Raw genomic sequence first — 17962 nt, forward strand, 5'->3', positions numbered from 1 at the left:
TAACCTTAGCCATAATGCAAGCATAATAACTTATTCTCAGCACGCCACTTCAGTGACTTCAGCTCAGTTATTCTCAGCCACTACTAAAGTTTAGGCGCCGTGCTGCAGGATTCCCGTCCGGGACACGCCACGGCAAGGGTCGTACTATCGCAACCGGCGGTTCCGTCTTGGGGGCATATGACATGCTGACATCAAACTACGTCGCTCTCTGAAGCTGAATCCGATAGTAACCTCCTTGAAGAGCATATCCTGTCGCTTCGTACTATGGTTCACCCCCGCAGCTGCAGGGTTCTACGGTTACCCCTCATTTCCTCCCGATCTTCCATCTCAAGCAATATTCACCTATAGTTGCCTTAGACTCTCTTTTGACTCAACGAGACCAGCACTGTCACCAGAACATATTATTTTTTTCCAATCCCCATCCTACATGATATGGACCAACTCTACGGCATCCATTTCGCTGATGGATTCGATGAGAAAGACGGGCTTCCTCGGCTGCGAAAGCTTTTGGACTCGAAGTGGAACATTTCCTCAGATGGCAAAGGAATCGAAAAGAAATTCCATTTCAAAAACCATACAAACGTTTTAGATTTTGTCCACTACATTGGTGTAAAGTGCAAAAGAAAAAATCATCATCCTGAGGCCATCATGGTAAGTAAGATTTTGATATAGATTAGCGGACATCTCTAACCAAACGCGCAGACACAGAATTCCTTGACCTATATGTGGACCACCCACAGGCCGCAAGGCCTATCCCAGAAGGATTTGGAAATGGCTGAATTCTGTGATGAAGTGGCAAGGGAACATATTCAAGTGGTTGATGAACGTGAAGCGCCAGGATGCGGCCCTGCAAGTAAACCTTGACGCAAACACACTCTGATGCGTCAACACTACTAGTTTTCGAGCATATCAGCTCTGAGTAATCTATTTCCTGCGTGGGATGGCACATGGCTCGGTCATATCCGAGCCACTTGTCAATAGTTCATCGTGAGATTAACGTAGGTGTGAGCACTAGTGCATGGCGCCCAAAGCGCTGAAGTACGACATTGACTGGGTTGGCTGTGGCGTTCTGATAGCAAACAAAATTCTACGTCAATAATAGCCGAGAAGGCATCTGCATTGGCCTTAATATCATGGTTCTGTTATATAAAGTGTAAATTTCCTACGAGCATTAAAGTTGGTCTTCTCCATCTGACTCGACAAGACACTCTTCCTCTATTGGAGTATATACTTCGCAGTCAGAGCACTCCCTACACTATTCAAGTCCAGAAATAGTGGTACCAGAACATCCTGTACGTATGCTATCGCAAAGGTCTTCAAGAGTATGCTGACCCTTACAGTGCTACAATGTCCTACACCATCCGTCTCTGTATTGACAATGGCACCTCCGACATCCTCACAATTGTCGAAAAGACCTGCTGGTACTATGCCAACGGATGCACCTGGACCGTGAAGGATGACGAGCATGTGCTCTTCATGGGAGGCAGCGGTACCTCTGGAATGCTTCGATTCAAAACCTCCTCCGGCGACTTCTTCACCGTCGTCCTGGGCATGCACAATTACAACCCATGGTCTGGGTTGCTAGTGAACCTACGAGAAGATGATACAGCACTGAAACTGCATCCGGAATACTACAACGGAGGCAAGTTTTCTCACTCGGCGCCTGATGCTGCATATACTCCTCCGACAGCCCATGGTAAAAATGTCTGGATCAGCGTGGAGAGGAAGGATGAAAACGAAGTGTTTGCTGTTTTGCATTACCATCCACACTATGAGGTAATAAACGAGCGGGTTTACTAGTTTGCTGTGTGTAAATGGCAGGCATGTTATGTACTGGTTAGTGGGTTATAGGTCCAGACAGGAAGTCTTTTACTTCTACACTCTATCCTCATGTGTACCAAGGTTGCATTAAGACGAATAAGACAAACGAATAATTTTTACCAACAGTTTCAGTTTGAAAGAATGCTAGCACAGCTGAAGATTTTGACCAGATTTATGTTATTGCGAGCCCTAGCATTGCCCCTGATGGGCTGAAATGGACACAGAGTGATGTGGATTATTTGCGATATGTCATGAACTGAAGCAGTACTCTCTCCAGGGTTTCCCAGTACTACTAGGGCACTCACAATGGCTTGTCCGAAATTTTCGTCGCTTACCCTGACATTCGCCATGGGTATAGAATTGCCATTGACCTCTGGGCTTGTCATTGACAAGCAATATCGAATCTCTTTGCGGCCTCGAGGGAGCTTGCATGTTATTGCATCAATGTATCAAATGTCTGAGAAAAAGTAGGTCCATTGTCTCTTCATTCTACATGTTGAGACACTTCTTTACAATCAAGGCAACTTCATCTGGTTGTTCAATGACTGAAGACGATACCTCGTTCAGCCATGGCAAGAAGTGTGTCGAGATTGTATGACCTTAACCAGAGGTCTTGGGTGGGCTCTGCGTGGCTTTGCCTGCGATATGTTTTTCTCGGTCGGCTAGCAGAGGTCGACTTTCGAAATTGTGTATAATGATGCTCAAAGATGGAGAATGAAACACTCTCGGAACTCACTCGAATAGCTTCTTTCATACCGGGCCCCGAGCCGTGCGAGGCTCCCAAGGCGGAATGCGGTCATTCATACATCTCCTTTGTGTTTTTCTGTTAGGATGACTTTGAGTACGTGCCGGTAATAGGGTAGGCTAATGGGATGCTTTCTTTGTTGCTGAAACAGCACTACACCTCGACCAGTCTCCAAGACAAATGGAGATCACATTAAAGATCGGATGGATCTGTCGCACTTGTGTCTTTGATATGCTCATGGGTTTCACGTCGAGAAAGACATCCCGTCGACTCTCTCTCGATATCATCCGACGGATCCGACTTGGAAGCCTGATGTTCCCGTGGCTGTCACTCCTACTTGTCTCACTTTCCTTTGACACATCTTTAGTGACAGGATGGGGGTAATTGCTACCATGGACGGACCCCGACTAGCACTATATAAACCAGTTGCACTCCAACCGAGATCGATACAGCTCGACTGATAATCCATACGTGCCGACACGATGGCTGACTTCGAATTCAGAGCAGACCTCGCAGCCAACAAGGAGTTGGTCTGCTCCATTTCCCGCCTGCTGAATGCGCATGGGATCCCCAATCTCCTCTGGGGCGAGCTCGTCTTCAATCTCTACGGAGTGCCTCTCCAAGTTTCAGTAAGTGCTTGTCCCAACCATAGCTTACCTTATCTAACCAACCTACAGGACTTCAGTTTCGTCATCCCTGACGACCTGATCGACAAAGCGCGCAGTGTCCTCGAGACAGCCAAATTCCCGCCCTGCCAGACATGTCCCGCCATCCAGCCAAACCGCCCCGCTCCACCCCCTATGCCCACTTCAACATCAAGCAGAAAGGAGACCCAAGAAAGTGGTTCCGAGTCGAACTCCACCGAAAGTCCGATCTGCTTTGGACCGCCCCCAACATCCCAGCTTGCGCTCCCGACGCAGAAGATCCGCATTACATGCTTGCCAACGACGCCAGGATACCAGCGTAGCCGCCGCGAGAGCTTCTCGGCCGGATGCACCCCACCGATTACCCTGTGAAGATCCCGACACCGAACCAGTACGCCGAGGCGCTGGCCATGCTGCACTACCGCGATGGGGTGCTGGGGCCGACCATCCGGGGAGACTACTGGTTGGATCTGCAGAGTGAGCTTGTCCAGACGGGGCTTGTGAAGCTTGATGAGCTCCCTGGGCGCATTAAGCGGCACTATGAGCTGGTGCGTGAGGCGGATATGAAGGAGGTGCACAGGTACAGCGAGGAGGTCGCGGGGCAGATGAGGGAGAAATATGAGGTTCCTGTCCGTATGCTGCCGCTTGATACGGATGCGTTTGAGCCGGTGGCAGCGGTGGAGGAGTTTCTTTGAGATATGGTTGGATATGTTGCATTGTGATTCTTTAGATGTATCGGTTGATTTGTTGCCCAGCCATTCGCTACGATATGAAAGGATTGATCAAGAGAAAGTCTGGAAGTGAAACCATTCGAAACGTAATTGGAGAGTAGCAACTTATTGGAGTTCTTTAAAGAGCATACAATCGTCCAGTTGATTTGAATGGATTCATGCATGGTATGCACAAAGGGATGTATTAAAATTAATCATATGAATAGTCGTAAGAAGCGTAGAGGAATAGACGAAGGGGCAACAGGCAGGAATCCTGGGCCAGACAGCCTGAGACAAACGTACCAGGCGTCAAGCCCTAATCCGACAGCCCATCAAATCATCCATTGTACCAGCCCCAATCCGAAGACAGTACCAACGAGCCCCTTCACTATATCCCCGTTCGAAGACGCCAGCTGACCAGCCGCATTGGGGGTAGCTGCGCTCGCAGCACTCGAAGTCGTCGAAGACGCTGTGCTGGAGCTTTCTGGAGTCGAAGTTGTGGTGGCAATCGCAGTTGCAGTTGTGCTCATCTCATCCGTCGGCTGGATTGTCATCTCATCCGTTGGCTGAATCGTCATCGAGCCGTTATCGCTGGCGCTTGTCGAGGCCGTCTCACTGGCCGGGAACGTCGTCGCAACTCGGCTGACAGATTTCCCAGTCGTGGCGGTCGCCGTCGGTGCGGTTGAATGAGCTACGACCTGGAAGCCGAGCAGATCCTGGGAAGATGCCTTGGAGAAGACCTCGGTCGCCATGCCACTTGGCTTACCATCGCACTTGTTGTTCGTGAAGAGGAGCATGTTGATACCCTTTTCGCCCTGGGAGTCGATCTTGAATATGTTGCCCTTGGGGTTATCGATCACGATGCAGTCGCTGGGGCCAGTGCCGGATTGGCTGTGCTTTTGGTTGTCGGCGTCGGTCCATGTTACTTCCCATGCGCATGTGGAGGGGAGGACAGAGAGTGTGGAGATTGCCAGAGGGAGGAGAGTTGACCACTTCATTTTGCTGTGGTAGAGTGGATCGCAAGAGGATGTGGTTTGGATGGAGAATTGACTGTCACAAACGGAAGCGAAGATCAATCGATCAACTGGGCGTCCCCTTTTCTTATGATTGATTAAACCCCACGAGCCTTGCAGTCTCTGGTGCCACCGTTTCTAGGGGCTGGACGCGCAGATCCTCGTATTCGATGCGCGAAGAACCAGTCACGATGGGAGCACGGAAGCCACCGTCCTTGGCAGACAGCGATCATGTTTGACGATACGAGCCAAGGCTGCATCATGGACAATCCCCATATCCCTGGCGAATGACAGCAAAGATTTGATGTTGGTCGACCCCAAGGCTGACTTGGCGTTGCTCGCTTGCCGCCAGAAGAGGAACATATCAACCGGACTCCGAAGGTTCCAGCAATATTCGGCTAAATGGGGTCAGCCCATGGCAGCATTCAGCAACACTCATAGCCATTATGGGGCTGCTAATACACATGTGCATTGTCTCACACATAAATCAACTTCATCCTTGATACAACGCAGGAACAGCTGATACAGTGATTTCGATGGAATGAGAGTAGCAAATCGCCTTGAGTGCCAGTACATATTTTATGCCTATTGTCAAACGTCATACACTTTGTTCTTCCAATCCAATCAACTGCTCGTCAACGGTGGGTTTGACCATAGAGCCAAGTATTGATTCGATTTCAAGCATCATCTGTACTTTATCTATGGAACTGCTAGCAGGAGATACAGCTGCTACTGTGGCTGTTTATGGCTCGCGCTAACTGAAAATGTATTATCTTAGCATCATATATCTACTCCCACTGCCACTGCCCATGCCTAGAGATCCAAATGGAGCTCAACTTAAGCGCAGATATCAGCTGCGTCGGCCGGATGAATCATATCTTGATTAATCCAGGTCATGTAGTCCCAGTAATCCGCCTGCGTTCCCTGACCGTTGACAGTAGCGTTTCCCGAGAATTTAGCAGTCCAGTAAGCACTGCCTTGCGCATGCTTCGCAAAGGCGTATAATCCTGTATTCAAGGCCCTCTCCCGTCCAGTAAAAGTATTGTTGTATTCGGCCTGAATCGACCATTCCCCAACAAAAACAGGGAATTTGCCATCCCCAGCTCCACTAGCGGCATCGGCACAGATATAAGAAGTAATGTTCTGGCCCGTTGCACCGCGCCCAGCAAAGTAGTAATTATGCTGGTCAAACACCAAAGTTGTGCTGCTTGGGAAGTTGGGCGACCAGTATGTCTCAGGTCGAAAGCTTCCCTGGAACATGACTGGGATCTTGGGATTCACAGCAGCCACTTTGCTCAAGACTGCTTTTATGTATCGCAGGACCCAAGCAGAGCCGTTTTCAGACAAGGCTGCAGGCGTGCCAAAGAACCTCATGTCTCGATTATCAACCGGCTCATTGATGGGTGCAATGGTGTAGGATTCTGGGTGACCCGAGCTCTGCACGTAAGCGAGAACGGCATCGATTGCTGCAAGCGAATAATCGAGAGCGGTTTGATTGTTGAACCATCCATAGTGTCCGGATGCCTCGCCAAAAGGCATTCCATTCACTCCACCCGGTAGTGAGTGCACATCAATGATCACATGCATGCCATGTCTGGTAATAGCGTATGTCGCAATGTTCCTCAGGAAAGAAACCTGGTTACCGGAGTATAGCTGCGAGCCGGGCACTTTGACCCACGCCGCATAGGTGGTGGGGATACGCAAGGTGTTCACGCCAGCACCAGCGAGCTTATCAATGGCTGCAGGTGTAATATAGCTTGCGTATCGTCTCTCCAGGATAGGGCCGCATTGTGCACCCTGGTTTGCACAGAGGCCCCATTCATCCTCGGCGCCTTTCGAGTACTTTGCCCACCAGGCCGTATCAATCGTAGACTCCTGGCAAAGCCAACCTCCAAGGTTGACTCCGTTTGCTTTGTAAATTCTCCAGTCGAGATATTGTGCGGAAACTGCCAGACACAGCTGGGTGAGGAAGAGTGCACCGGGGAGTTTAATCATCTTGCTTCAAAAGTGATACCAGATAGAAGACAAAAGGACTTGTTGGAATGGTTGGCCCAGTAAAAGGGTGTGAAACATCTCCGTTTAAATAGATTCCATGTCTACTCATCACACCGACGATGTACATAGATCTTGCTTCTCTACCATCTCCATATAATGAATTGTACTTTCTCTGTATAGAACCCAGGCTTGGCACCAGCGTCCATATGCTCGCTTATCCCTCTTGCCAAGTTGCAGCACGAGTCCACATCCCGAGAAAGGCTCTGGCAATAGAACGGGATTGCTTCAAAACCGTGAAACATGGACCTCCTCGGGGCTCAATATCCCGAGCAAGAGATTCAATACTCCGTACGTATCCCTCACTCACCTTGCCGTCAGGTTTCTCGTCTGTGTGCATTTCCAGGACACTAACTCCAACCTCCACATTCTACCCCGGATGTGGACCGCAAAGTGGCGCTTCTGCAATGCAGGGTCTACACTTCATGCCATGTGAAGACATAGAGGCCAGCCCACGGTCAAATTAATACCGATGATATGATACTCTCTTCTGGTTACACGCTGTCAAGGATCATAATCTCGGTTTTTACCACCTAGGTCCCTATAAATTCTCGTTATGCTCCCGGTATGAGTATTGGCGCAGTCGGAACACCATCATTCTTGCAGCAATGGGTCGTCTCAAGACAGCGGGTGTAGCGGCGTTTCTCGCCTTGGGTGGGTTCCTCTTTGGCTATGACAGCGGCATCATCTCGTCAACCATCGCACAGCCGCATTTCATCCAGTACATGGGCACACCTTCCTCTGCGGAACGTGGCGGGATTGTTTCCTCCTTCACTGGAGGTGCCATCCTCGGTGCACTCTCCATCTCGTTCCTGGCCGATCGATTCGGTCGGAGGCTGACCGTTTTTATCGGGTCTGTTATTTCTGTCATTGGAAGCGCTCTGCAAGGTGGTGCAGTAAACACTGCCATGCTCATCGCGGGCAGACTCATTGCCGGCTTCTCCGTGGGCCTGCTGTCCGCTATTGTCCCTTTGTTTTCGTCAGAGATAGCCATCTCCCAGGACCGTGGCAAGCTCTCAGGTCTTCTGCAGTTCATGCTGTCATGGGGGTTTTTCGTCGCGCAGTGGCTGGGATATGGATGCTTCCAGGTCGACAGCAATTTCCAATGGCGCTTCCCGCTTTCTTTCCAGACCGTCCCAGGCCTCATTATGGCAATAGGTATCTGGTTCCTGCCCGAGTCACCCCGCTGGCTGGTGGAAAAGGAACGGTTTGAAGAAGCCAAAGCGGTGCTGGACACACTGCATGGAAATGGTTCGAATGAAGATTTCCTTCAGGCAGAGTACCGCGAGATTGTCGACACTATAACGGCCGAGAAGCAGATTGCTGTCCGAAGCTGGAGAGAAATGTTCTCCCGCCCCTCCTGGCGTCGGAGATTGACGTTGGGCATGGGCATACAAGCCTTTGGCCAGTTATCCGGCATTAATGTTATGTGAGCGTTGAGTCACTTGTGCGTATTCGCAAGTGCTAACTTTGTCCAGCAATTACTATGGTCCCCAAATCTATGAGATTCTCGGCATTGACACAGGCACTTCCCTCCAAATCATCGGCATATCGGGCAGTCTATCCATTGTCTACTGTGTCATCGGGCTGTGGCTGCTTGATCGAATTGGTCGCATCAAACCCCTCGTCATCACGGCTGGGGGCATGGCAGCGGCCCTTCTAGTTAACTCGGTGCTCTCCAAATACTATGTCCTGACCGACAATCCCTCGCCTAATGAGAACGCTCTCCGAGCGATGGTCGCCATGAACTTTGTCTTCAGTCTCTTCTTCACCATGATCGGTGTCATCTCGTGGGTGTACCCCGCCGAGGTAAGTTGGAATAGCCCTGTCACCTCCAGAATCATGCAACAAGCTGACACCCCGCAAAATTAAGATTTTCCCCGCGGAGATACGCGCACGCGGTAACTCACTTTCGACTGTCACTAACTGGAGCTTGAACCTGGTCTTTGCGCAGTGCGCACCAATTGCGCTCGAAGGCCTGGGATTCAAGTTCTTTTACTTCTTCTTTGCCTGGAACTTGATCGCCGCGGTGTGTTATCTGCTCTTCTATCCGGAGACTAAGGGCAAGACGCTGGAAGGGATTGATGAGCTGTTCGGTGACCAACCAGTTGTTAAAGACATGGAAGACGGCGTGGTAGTGACGGTTGAAACGGTGGAGGAATCAAGGCATAAGGCGTGATACTCTGTTTGGAGAAACTGGGATCTTATCTAAACCCATTGGGGGACCGTGTAACAGCAACGAAGGAGTGTGGTAGTTCCTGAATTAAGCTTGCTGGCTAATGTAGGAACCACAGGCTAATGAAGACGGGTGCCTTACAAAGGGAAGCATATCGCCCATGCCCAAGTATGTTGGATCGGCGAGCTCTGACATTAGACGTGGAAATGCTGGCCTTTCCGGCGGATTTGACCTGGATAATTACATTGCTGTATGGCTTGGGGCCCTTCTATACAATACAGCAGCAGCATATACAGTGAGTTCGATGCAATACGAGTAGCAACATCGCCCAAGTGCAGTAAATATTTTACGCCTATTGCCAAACGCTCTATACTGTTCTCCCAATCCACTTCTCATCCCACTGTTTCACCGTCACTTGCCCCAAACTCTTTGCTTCCACAAACTGCCGGAGTTTACCCCGCAGCAAGTAGGTAGGAGTACAACTCCAGGCATGACAGAAACTATTGTTCCTCACATCACCATATGGACTAGTCTTGGCATCATTCGCATCGAAACACTCCCAGAAAGTGTCCGCACCAGCTTTCACCATCTTCCCCCAGTATGAGGTCATGACGTCAATACACTCCTGGTAGCACCCGACAGTTGCTAGAGCGTCGCAGACATGATGCCACAGGTACGGTGTTAATGGCTTAACCACATCTGGATGAGCCAGTGTCTTGAGAAGAGCAGTGCGAGCCGTTTGCTGCGGAAATGCTTCGGAGAGGACTAACCAAGCAGCAGAAGCGTACGACACCTGTGAGCTGGGCCCTGAGATGAAGACCCCGTCGTTAGAAATAAACTGCGACGCAGATGCAGTTAACGTCTGCACCAGCTCTGTGAATGGTTCTGGCTTTTGTAGAAGCTGAGCTAGCTTGTTAGCCGCTTTCAAGCAGTACAGAAGGACACCGTGCTCTCCTGCTGTGCGGTCAAGTTGTTGATCCCAGTCAAGGAACTTCCAATCATGCGAGTGGCCTGGATTGAAGGTGTTTGTCTCCGGATCCACATGTCCCAGGGCTCGGTTCAGGCATCCTTGGACGGTTTGCCAGAGTTCATGGCCCGTCTGGACGTCGTTGGATGCACACACATAGTCGTAGACGGTTGGCGCAAACAGCATATCGTAGTCGATTATGTAGTCTGTGGACGGCGAGAGCTGGGGCTGCTCGAACACACATGCAGGCAGCGAGCCATCCACCCGGCTCACGGCGGCAAAAAGGTAGAGGCATCGCTTGACCAGCTTGTAGTCTCGGAATGTGGAGTATGCTGCAAGGGCTTGCAGCCTCAGGTCTCCGATCCAGAGTCTCCGATCCCGGCGGGGCCCGTCTTCAAAGACCATCTGCATACAGTCTCGCAAAGTGGAGATACTGACGTGGTCGATGGTGTCCAGGATTGGGTCATTATACTTCACAATTTCGACTGGTGTATCCTGACTGATCGAACTGACACACTTGCATACGACGTCTGAAAAGCGAACTGTATACTTGGGAGAAACGTCGATCACCTGAACCCTAAGATACCTGAACGAATATCTTCTAGGAAGTGAGACGTCGGTTGGGCAGAAGTCAACGTTGATGGTCTCATCTGGGAGCCAGCTCGTACTCAACCAAGTGTCAACGTTCTTCATATCCATTGTAACATCAAACAATGATTCTCCAAAGGTGAGGTGAAGGCGGCAAGGTGCATCCATATTCGCACCTGTGAAGTCGAGGACGAAGGACAGATATCCAACCATGTGGATCCCAAAGTCCAGAACAAACTCATCGTTCTTCGTCCAGTTCAATGAAGGGAGCGACGATATAGAGTGATCGCTAGTCTTGGGCCGGACATGGAAGTATGCGTCGCTGTCGGGCTCAAACTCGACTATTCTTCGAGGCCGCCTAATCCACTCGTGCAGCGAGGGACGCAGGCTGTTGGCGATGTCCTCGAATCTCCTGTTCCACCTGGTCTCCGTTGTGCTTTCAGTCATATCCTTGGGTGGTTGCGCTGCCATTTTTCCTTTTTGAAATTCTCGCTACAAGAAGAATTCCGTGTCTGACATCTGGTATCCATGCTCAGCTTCGGCTGCCTAAGCTTCTCAATATATCATCAATGCCAAGGGATCTCGGGATATTCAAGTCCGAGCGAGCGCAGTCACTCGATTTTAGCGCTTCGGTTATGCAACTCTACCAGCTGGTATGTGCCTCACTAGGCCATTGTCGATTAGTTACAGACTGGCAACAGGTATTGACTAACATAATCTACCACATACAGTTCCCGTTAAGCTCCCTGCATACGTATCAACCAACATACCGTCGCGCGACGCTGCTTTTAAGTTACGCGACAGTGGTGAGCTTAGATTAGTCCAGAATACCAGAGGAGATAGGAGACTTAGAGCGACAAGGGAAACTTCGTGTGATGCCATGCCTGATCTTTCATCATAGTGGGAAGCAGACCGCAGCCCTTTTAATCATTCTGGGACACTCTGTGATTTATTGAGAGTGTGTACTTCACATACGAGAGCGCAGTTTCTAAGATAGTCCTTTTGGATACAACGTTATGTACCTTAGGAGGCTAGGAGGCTAGGAGGCTATGAGGCTATGAGGACACGTCGCTGCAGCTAAAGTCTTTGGCTGTTTGACGTTGAGGCGAACAGACCTATCGAACTTCTACTTCACCAAGTGCTACTCCAGACGCATGGCTGATGACACATCAGGCACTCCTTCACCTTCTACCAGTTTCGCACCTACAATTTGATCGACCGGAATCTCTGCCAGTCGCGAAATGATATGCTGCAGGGTTGGCAGCGATTCCCAGCCCAGCGCATCGATCGTGAAGGAAGCTTCGGTCGTTTTGCGTACACGTATCACCTTGGACGGTACCACCTTGGATTCTGCTGCATGAGGTACGAAGACTGGATACTCAGCCTCCGCCTGTCCTTTGCAATCGCGGCCGACCTTGGGAATATAACGGTGCACGAGGATACCATCGCTGGGTTCCCCACCGATAACACCGGGGTCATTTCCTGGGTCCACATCCTTGAGGTTTTCCAGGTGGAAGTGTCCCCAGACGGCGCCTTCCCAACTAGTCTGGAGGTGATAGGAACCGCGCCGTTCGCGTGCATCAATGGCTGTGTAGAGCTTGGGCATGCCGAGTTCCTCTCTGCCACTGATGATAGGATCGGCCAGGTTCTCAAACAGGATAGGCATGTATGTGCCCTTGACGACCTCGCCATTGGCTTTCTTGTATTGCACACCTTCAATGTAGAGTCCTAGATGGCGGTATCCGCCACCACCCAGCCAGTCCATTCCGTTCAGCGTTGTTTGTGAGAAACTTGCATAGGCTATAGTCCCAGGACTACTGAAGCTGTATGACTCGTTCGGCAGCAGGTTTTGGAGCAACGTGCGGCTGGTCCTGAAGCGGATTGATGCCGTCTTGAAGGTTGATCTCAACGACTTCACCGCACGATCTTGGCCATAAAAGTCCTGCCTTGGGCCGGGCATTGGCCCGAAGACGATGGGCTGACGCCAGTACATCCGCGGGTTCCTGGCCCAAAGATACTTGCGCAGAATCTGTGTCGAATGATCGAACTCGTCATGGCCATAGATGTAATTCACTATTGCTTGGGCTGAGATGAGTCAGCCAGAGCTTTTCCTGGAGGTCCAAAAACGGGGCAGGGGCTTACATTCAGCTGGTGGCAGCGGACCATGCGCGGAATCCCGTGTCATGTTCTGGACGGTGGTTGCTCGCTCGTGGCGGGCTTGGTTATAGAGCTTTAGACGCTCTGGAATCTCGTGCCGCTGAACACCATTCGACAGCATAACACCAAGTGCTACGCCATCCTCAATAGCCATGGCCCCTCCAGAGCCACGATAGGGCAAGAAAGGATGGGCCGCATCTCCAATGATAGCCATCGAACCTTCGACCCAGGTGAGAAGCGTGTCCATATCCAACAACGGCCAGATTCTCAGCGTTTCGGCCTCCGCCTTGCCAAGCAACTTAACCAACAGCGGGTCAAAGTCTTTGTACACCTCAATCAAAGCATCCTTGCCGGCCGACTGATTCCACTCCGTGCCTGTCTCAATGGCAGTCATTGTACTGGGGTGCAGGCAAACAAAGTTCAGGATCTCGTTGTTCTGACACGGATAGATGACCACTCTCCGATCAGGCGAGTCCCACATGTCGATCACACCACGATCCTTTGCGAGTTCTCGAGTTTCGGGGTCGTCCAGTGCCGCCTGGCGTGACATCAAGAACCGGAATGCGTTCCTGCCTGAGTCATAGGGTGCAATATTGCTGGTGTTGGGCAATTTAGATCGAGCAACGGAATGCACGCCGTCTGCGGCGATGACGACGTCACCCTGAACCACCTGTCCGTCTCCAAGTGTGACGGTGGCACGGTGCGGATCGATGTCAATCACTTTGCTGGAGGTGTGCAGCTCAGCGGGAATGCCGGGGCCTGGTGCCAGAGCAGCAGCCTTGAGACCTTCATGGAGATGAGCGCGGTGTACCAGAAGCCATTTCTGTGTGTTGGTTGTCAGCATCGCTGGGCATCAAGCAGGGCAATGAAAGCGACTCACGTTTCGCCACATGCTGGCGAGCTCCTTCACTGGAACGATTTGAAGGACTTTGCCGTCGGTTGAGCGCTCGCGAAGCTGTCAAGTCTTAGCATTTGGCCTTGCTTGACCTGGCCTACGTTGAGCACGAACCATTTCTGTTTCGACCGCTCCGAACTTGGTCGCATCCACCCCGAGCCGTAAAAGGACACTGTTGGCATTTGGGGAGATGTGAATCGCTGCCCCGATTTCATTCGCAAAACGGCTTCGCTCGAACAACTATGAACGTGTCAGACTTAAGGGTTCGCTCCAGATTCAGAGGAGAACGCCGGGTCACTCACGATGACGCGGTGGCCTTGTTGTCTGAGAGCTATAGCTGCAGTTAAGCCGCCAATACCAGCTCCCACTATTAGAATTTGGAGGCTATCCTGCTCGGTCCCGTTCAAGTCGTTGCTCCCCATGGCGGTTGAATCTCTTGGCCGGAACTTACAGCACGGAAGCTGTAGATGTAACTTTCCTTGACACAGGACCTCTCCCCAACGTAGCCTTGCTCCGCTTTATTTGAGAGAAGCTGAACGCAGAGCAGTGACATGCGCACCCTTCGGAAAACCTCATGCCATTGGCCCCGCATCATCAAGGGGAAATCGAGGAAACCTCGCGGCTGGCCATCGGCTCCGCATATCGGCTCCACATGCGGAGAGGGACAGAGGGCAGTCGCCCGCTGATGCGGACGTAAGCCCTTTGACGGAACGGATAGCGGGATTTAATTGTGTTTATAAATTAATTGTCACACATGCTATCGGGAGCGACACTTCCAGCCCTTTCATCTCAGATTCTCGAAGGCCAAGCGACGTCATGCCGAATCCAGTTCGTGAAGACATCACCACGAGGGATGATACTTCGTTCCCCTACATCTTTGAACAGAATGTCACTATCCAGTTGAAGGATGGCTCCGGTCTAGTGCGCTGCAATGTCTATCGTCCCAAAGACCTTGAGAGGGCTCCCGTTCTGGTCACATACGGGCCGTACGGCAAGGACATTCATTACCGCGAGTATGCATAGTTTTATTGCGCGGCTGTTTATGTGCCCAGATTGCTGACCCGGCTAGTTTCCACCCCAAGTCATTCAGCGAAGTCAACCCCGAGCACCGCTCGGAGCATTCCGCGTGGGAGACGCCCGACCCCGGTTTCTGGACCAAACACGGCTATGCGATTGTTCGGGCGGACGAGAGAGGAACAGGTCAATCACGGGGCAGGCTGGACACCATGTCACGCGAAACCAGCGAGGCTTTTTTCGACGTCATCGAGTGGGCAGCGGAACAGCCATGGTCGACCGGCAAAATTGGTCTGCTGGGTATCAGCTACTACGCGGGTAGCCAGTGGAGAGTAGCCGCGCGCCAGCCCAAGGGCCTCGCCTGCATTATCCCCTGGGAGGGCATGTCGGACTACTATCGGGACCGTTGCCGTCATGGAGGCATTCTGAGTAACTCCTTCATCAAATTCTGGTGGGACCGGCAGGTTGTCAGCAACCAGTACGGTCGCCCCGGCCGCGCAGCGCATAACTGGGGCCCTGATACCATTGAAGGCGACCTTCCGGAGGAGGAACTGGTGGCCAACCGACAAGATCAGACAATCGACAACGCCGAGAATTACTTCCGCGATGATATCTACTACGCGTCCAAGGAATACACACCGTCTGACATCAAGGTGCCATTGCTCTCCGTCGCAAACTGGGGTGGCATTCTTCTGCACCTGCGGGGAAATGTGGAGGGCTATACGCAGGCAGGCAGCGAGCTCAAGTACTTGCGATTCATCACCGGTCGACACGACCTCCCATTCTACTACCCGGAAGAAGTTGAGATTCAACGTAGCTTCCTCGATGCGTTCCTCAAGGGTGAGGATCGTGTCGGCTGGAGCAACGGAACGGCGCCAAAGGTAGACATTGTTCTACGCAAGGGCAACGTCGGATTCAACAATGCGGAAGCCGAGAAACAGTTTCCTCGTCGTGTTGAGAATGAATGGCCCATTGCTCGGACACAGTACACGAAGTACTTCCTCACGTCCGACCGTCAACTGGTCACTGAAGCCAGACAGGAACGACCGGTGAAGATCACCTACCGCGCTCTGGGAACTTTGGACAACCCCCGGCTTGTGCAATTCACAACTGCGCCATTTGAGCAGGAGACGGAGATCACCGGACATATTGTCGCGCATTTGAATGTGTCGATGAGCCCTGACCCGGGTGCCCCGACACCGCGGGACATTGATCTGTTCGTCACGCTGCGGTACGTCTCCCCCGAGGGCAAGGAGGTCTTCTATACCGGCACGGCAGGCGACCCGGTACCTCTCTGCAAGGGATGGCTGCGTGTCAGCATGCGAAAGGTGAACAAGGAGCATCGCCGTCATCGAAGCTATCTGCCCCATCGCGACTACTACTCCACCGATGTGCTGCCGGTGATTCCGGGCGAGGTGTACGGGGTCGATGTGGAGGTGTGGCCCACGAATGTGGTCGTGGAGAAAGGGGGCAAGATAGTTTTTGAGGTTTCGTCTGGGGACACCCAGGGCTGCGGTATTTTCCAGCATAACTCCCCGACTGACCGGTAGGCCACCTTTTCTCGCAGGTCTTTCTTTATACTAACTTGGACAGAGCACCGGAGAAATTCCAGGGTCAGAACCATATCCACTTTGGACATGGCGATAACTATGTGGTCCTGCCCATCATTCCCCCGAAGGCATAGACAGATATGGCTGAGATATGATAGTTGCATTCGTATGAATATACTCTAATTGCATGAGTCGGAAGATCCGGCTGTCGTTCCTAGATTGATAATCGTAGGATTCAGGAAGTAGACCCGCGGCGGAAGCGTCCCAACAGATCTCCGCTCCCGATGTGGTCCCGAGACAACAATAGTATGCCAATTGGAGTGGAACACAACATGAAACTACAGCATGAGGGATATAACTTACTTCTGTCCCCTCTGTACCTTACGAAAACATACTAGACAGAAACACAAGGTCCTCTAATTCCTCTAATTACACCCGTATACCAAACAATACTATCCAAAATGTCCTCCCAACCAAAGAACATTCGCCCCCTCAAACGCTATATCACCACTCACGATGCCTCCGGCAAGGCCATCTTCTCCAGCGCCCTGTCCGAGGACATGCCCGTAACCACCATCCCGGATGGCGCCGACTTCTCCCTCGCGTACACCTCCTCGCACTTCCCCGCCAAGTTCAACAACGAGGACGACATCCCCGAGTACGCGAACTACCTCTCGAACCCGCCTGGCATCGTGATCAGTACGGGCTCCGTGTGCCGGATCGTGGATATGCAGCCTGGGGCGACGAGTCCGATGCACCGCACCGTGAGCCTGGACTACGGGGTTGTGCTGGAGGGGGAGGTCGAGCTTGTCCTGGACTCCGGGGAGACGAGGCTGATGAAGAGGGGGGATGTCAGTGTGCAGCGGGGAACGAACCATGCGTGGAGGAATACGAGTCAGACAGAGTGGGCGCGGATGCTGTATGTACTTATGCCGGCTGAGGAGATCGAGATTGGGGGGAAGAAGCTGGGGGAGGAGTTGGGGCATATGGGGGTTAGGCCTAGTAGTTGATTCTGCTTCTGCTTCTGCTTCTGCCTTGTGAATGGATGGACGATTTTATTTTAATAGTTTGGAATTGTGAGAGAAAATGAAGTACTTGTAGAATGGTATTGGTTTGCTAGACGCGTACTGGACGGATCAGAGACAGATGCTGATGATTAAAACTCCCCCCCGATATCATACCGGAAGATCCGGTCGTTGATTCTTCCCCCTGTGAGCCTCCACAGGCGAGCGATAGACTATGAATAGTTAGTAGACCCTTTGGTGATGTTCATGAAACTGAAGCTGAACCGACCGCGTTCAACCACACCCCATGCAGCATCACCTGGATAAACACAAATTCTGCGGGATTGCTCCCCGCTGGTCTCTCGCTCTGGTCTAACCCATGGTTCGCAGGACGGTATGCTGGTACGCGACGGTAATTCGACGGCCAGTTGGCGGGTTGGGCTGCTTGCGAGATGGGGGCTCGTTCAGACAACTGGGGTACTTCGTTGCCGCTGTGGTGGAGTTCATAATCGGCGAGGATGGAGAGGGAGTTGGTGCTTGTCTGGGTAGTTGTAGCTGTTGTCGCCATAATTCGAGTTTGTAGTCTTCGGATTCTTGGTAATAGTCGAGACGAATGTATGTAGGAT

At 51.7% G+C, this 17962-nt stretch overlaps 12 protein-coding genes across 12 annotated transcripts, besides 2 other annotated features; 7 read left to right on the top strand and 5 right to left on the bottom strand.

Annotated features, from left to right (window-relative positions):
- Positions 1 to 432: 432 nt before the first annotated feature.
- On the top strand, positions 433 to 779 carry NFIA_113180 (uncharacterized protein; the record flags this gene model as incomplete). The annotated part of the gene is made up of 2 exons (XM_001262684.1): positions 433 to 651; positions 678 to 779. The coding sequence occupies 2 exons, from the start codon at positions 433 to 435 to the stop codon at positions 777 to 779; spliced, it is 321 nt and encodes a 106-aa protein (XP_001262685.1).
- Positions 780 to 1347: 568 nt separating this feature from the next.
- On the top strand, positions 1348 to 2081 carry NFIA_113190 (uncharacterized protein; the record flags this gene model as incomplete). Its single annotated transcript, XM_001262685.1, has 2 exons — positions 1348 to 1776; positions 1992 to 2081. 2 exons carry the CDS (start codon positions 1348 to 1350, stop codon positions 2079 to 2081), a joined length of 519 nt encoding a protein of 172 aa, XP_001262686.1.
- A 967-nt stretch (positions 2082 to 3048) lies between these two features.
- On the top strand, positions 3049 to 3582 carry NFIA_113200 (uncharacterized protein; the record flags this gene model as incomplete). Its single annotated transcript, XM_001262686.1, has 2 exons — positions 3049 to 3195; positions 3244 to 3582. The coding sequence occupies 2 exons, from the start codon at positions 3049 to 3051 to the stop codon at positions 3580 to 3582; spliced, it is 486 nt and encodes a 161-aa protein (XP_001262687.1).
- A 38-nt stretch (positions 3583 to 3620) lies between these two features.
- NFIA_113210 (uncharacterized protein) lies at positions 3621 to 3905 on the top strand (the record flags this gene model as incomplete). The annotated part of the gene is made up of 1 exon (XM_001262687.1): positions 3621 to 3905. The coding sequence occupies one exon, from the start codon at positions 3621 to 3623 to the stop codon at positions 3903 to 3905; it is 285 nt and encodes a 94-aa protein (XP_001262688.1).
- A 347-nt stretch (positions 3906 to 4252) lies between these two features.
- On the bottom strand, positions 4253 to 4918 carry NFIA_113220 (uncharacterized protein; the record flags this gene model as incomplete). Its single annotated transcript, XM_001262688.1, has 1 exon — positions 4253 to 4918. One exon carries the CDS (start codon positions 4916 to 4918, stop codon positions 4253 to 4255), a length of 666 nt encoding a protein of 221 aa, XP_001262689.1.
- Positions 4447 to 4498: a microsatellite.
- Positions 4919 to 5770: 852 nt separating the features above from the next.
- On the bottom strand, positions 5771 to 6928 carry NFIA_113230 (putative cellulase; the record flags this gene model as incomplete). Its single annotated transcript, XM_001262689.1, has 1 exon — positions 5771 to 6928. One exon carries the CDS (start codon positions 6926 to 6928, stop codon positions 5771 to 5773), a length of 1158 nt encoding a protein of 385 aa, XP_001262690.1.
- A 300-nt stretch (positions 6929 to 7228) lies between these two features.
- On the top strand, positions 7229 to 9164 carry NFIA_113240 (sugar porter family MFS transporter; the record flags this gene model as incomplete). Its single annotated transcript, XM_001262690.1, has 4 exons — positions 7229 to 7276; positions 7495 to 8414; positions 8464 to 8794; positions 8859 to 9164. The coding sequence occupies 4 exons, from the start codon at positions 7229 to 7231 to the stop codon at positions 9162 to 9164; spliced, it is 1605 nt and encodes a 534-aa protein (XP_001262691.1).
- Positions 9165 to 9528: 364 nt separating this feature from the next.
- NFIA_113250 (bacterial alpha-L-rhamnosidase domain protein) lies at positions 9529 to 11187 on the bottom strand (the record flags this gene model as incomplete). The annotated part of the gene is made up of 1 exon (XM_001262691.1): positions 9529 to 11187. One exon carries the CDS (start codon positions 11185 to 11187, stop codon positions 9529 to 9531), a length of 1659 nt encoding a protein of 552 aa, XP_001262692.1.
- A 553-nt stretch (positions 11188 to 11740) lies between these two features.
- Positions 11741 to 11778: a microsatellite.
- A 79-nt stretch (positions 11779 to 11857) lies between these two features.
- On the bottom strand, positions 11858 to 14190 carry NFIA_113260 (putative salicylate hydroxylase; the record flags this gene model as incomplete). Its single annotated transcript, XM_001262692.1, has 5 exons — positions 11858 to 12801; positions 12859 to 13696; positions 13754 to 13828; positions 13883 to 14008; positions 14071 to 14190. The coding sequence occupies 5 exons, from the start codon at positions 14188 to 14190 to the stop codon at positions 11858 to 11860; spliced, it is 2103 nt and encodes a 700-aa protein (XP_001262693.1).
- A 394-nt stretch (positions 14191 to 14584) lies between these two features.
- NFIA_113270 (CocE/NonD family hydrolase) lies at positions 14585 to 16466 on the top strand (the record flags this gene model as incomplete). The annotated part of the gene is made up of 3 exons (XM_001262693.1): positions 14585 to 14781; positions 14838 to 16328; positions 16376 to 16466. 3 exons carry the CDS (start codon positions 14585 to 14587, stop codon positions 16464 to 16466), a joined length of 1779 nt encoding a protein of 592 aa, XP_001262694.1.
- A 327-nt stretch (positions 16467 to 16793) lies between these two features.
- Positions 16794 to 17342, top strand: NFIA_113280 (cupin domain-containing protein; the record flags this gene model as incomplete). Its single annotated transcript, XM_001262694.1, has 1 exon — positions 16794 to 17342. The coding sequence occupies one exon, from the start codon at positions 16794 to 16796 to the stop codon at positions 17340 to 17342; it is 549 nt and encodes a 182-aa protein (XP_001262695.1).
- Positions 17343 to 17488: 146 nt separating this feature from the next.
- On the bottom strand, positions 17489 to 17904 carry NFIA_113290 (uncharacterized protein; the record flags this gene model as incomplete). The annotated part of the gene is made up of 2 exons (XM_001262695.1): positions 17489 to 17569; positions 17626 to 17904. 2 exons carry the CDS (start codon positions 17902 to 17904, stop codon positions 17489 to 17491), a joined length of 360 nt encoding a protein of 119 aa, XP_001262696.1.
- Positions 17905 to 17962: the final 58 nt, after the last annotated feature.

This window comes from Aspergillus fischeri, genomic scaffold (genome assembly GCF_000149645.3).
Source record: "Aspergillus fischeri NRRL 181 1099437636259 genomic scaffold, whole genome shotgun sequence".
Lineage (NCBI taxonomy): Eukaryota > Fungi > Ascomycota > Eurotiomycetes > Eurotiales > Aspergillaceae > Aspergillus > Aspergillus fischeri.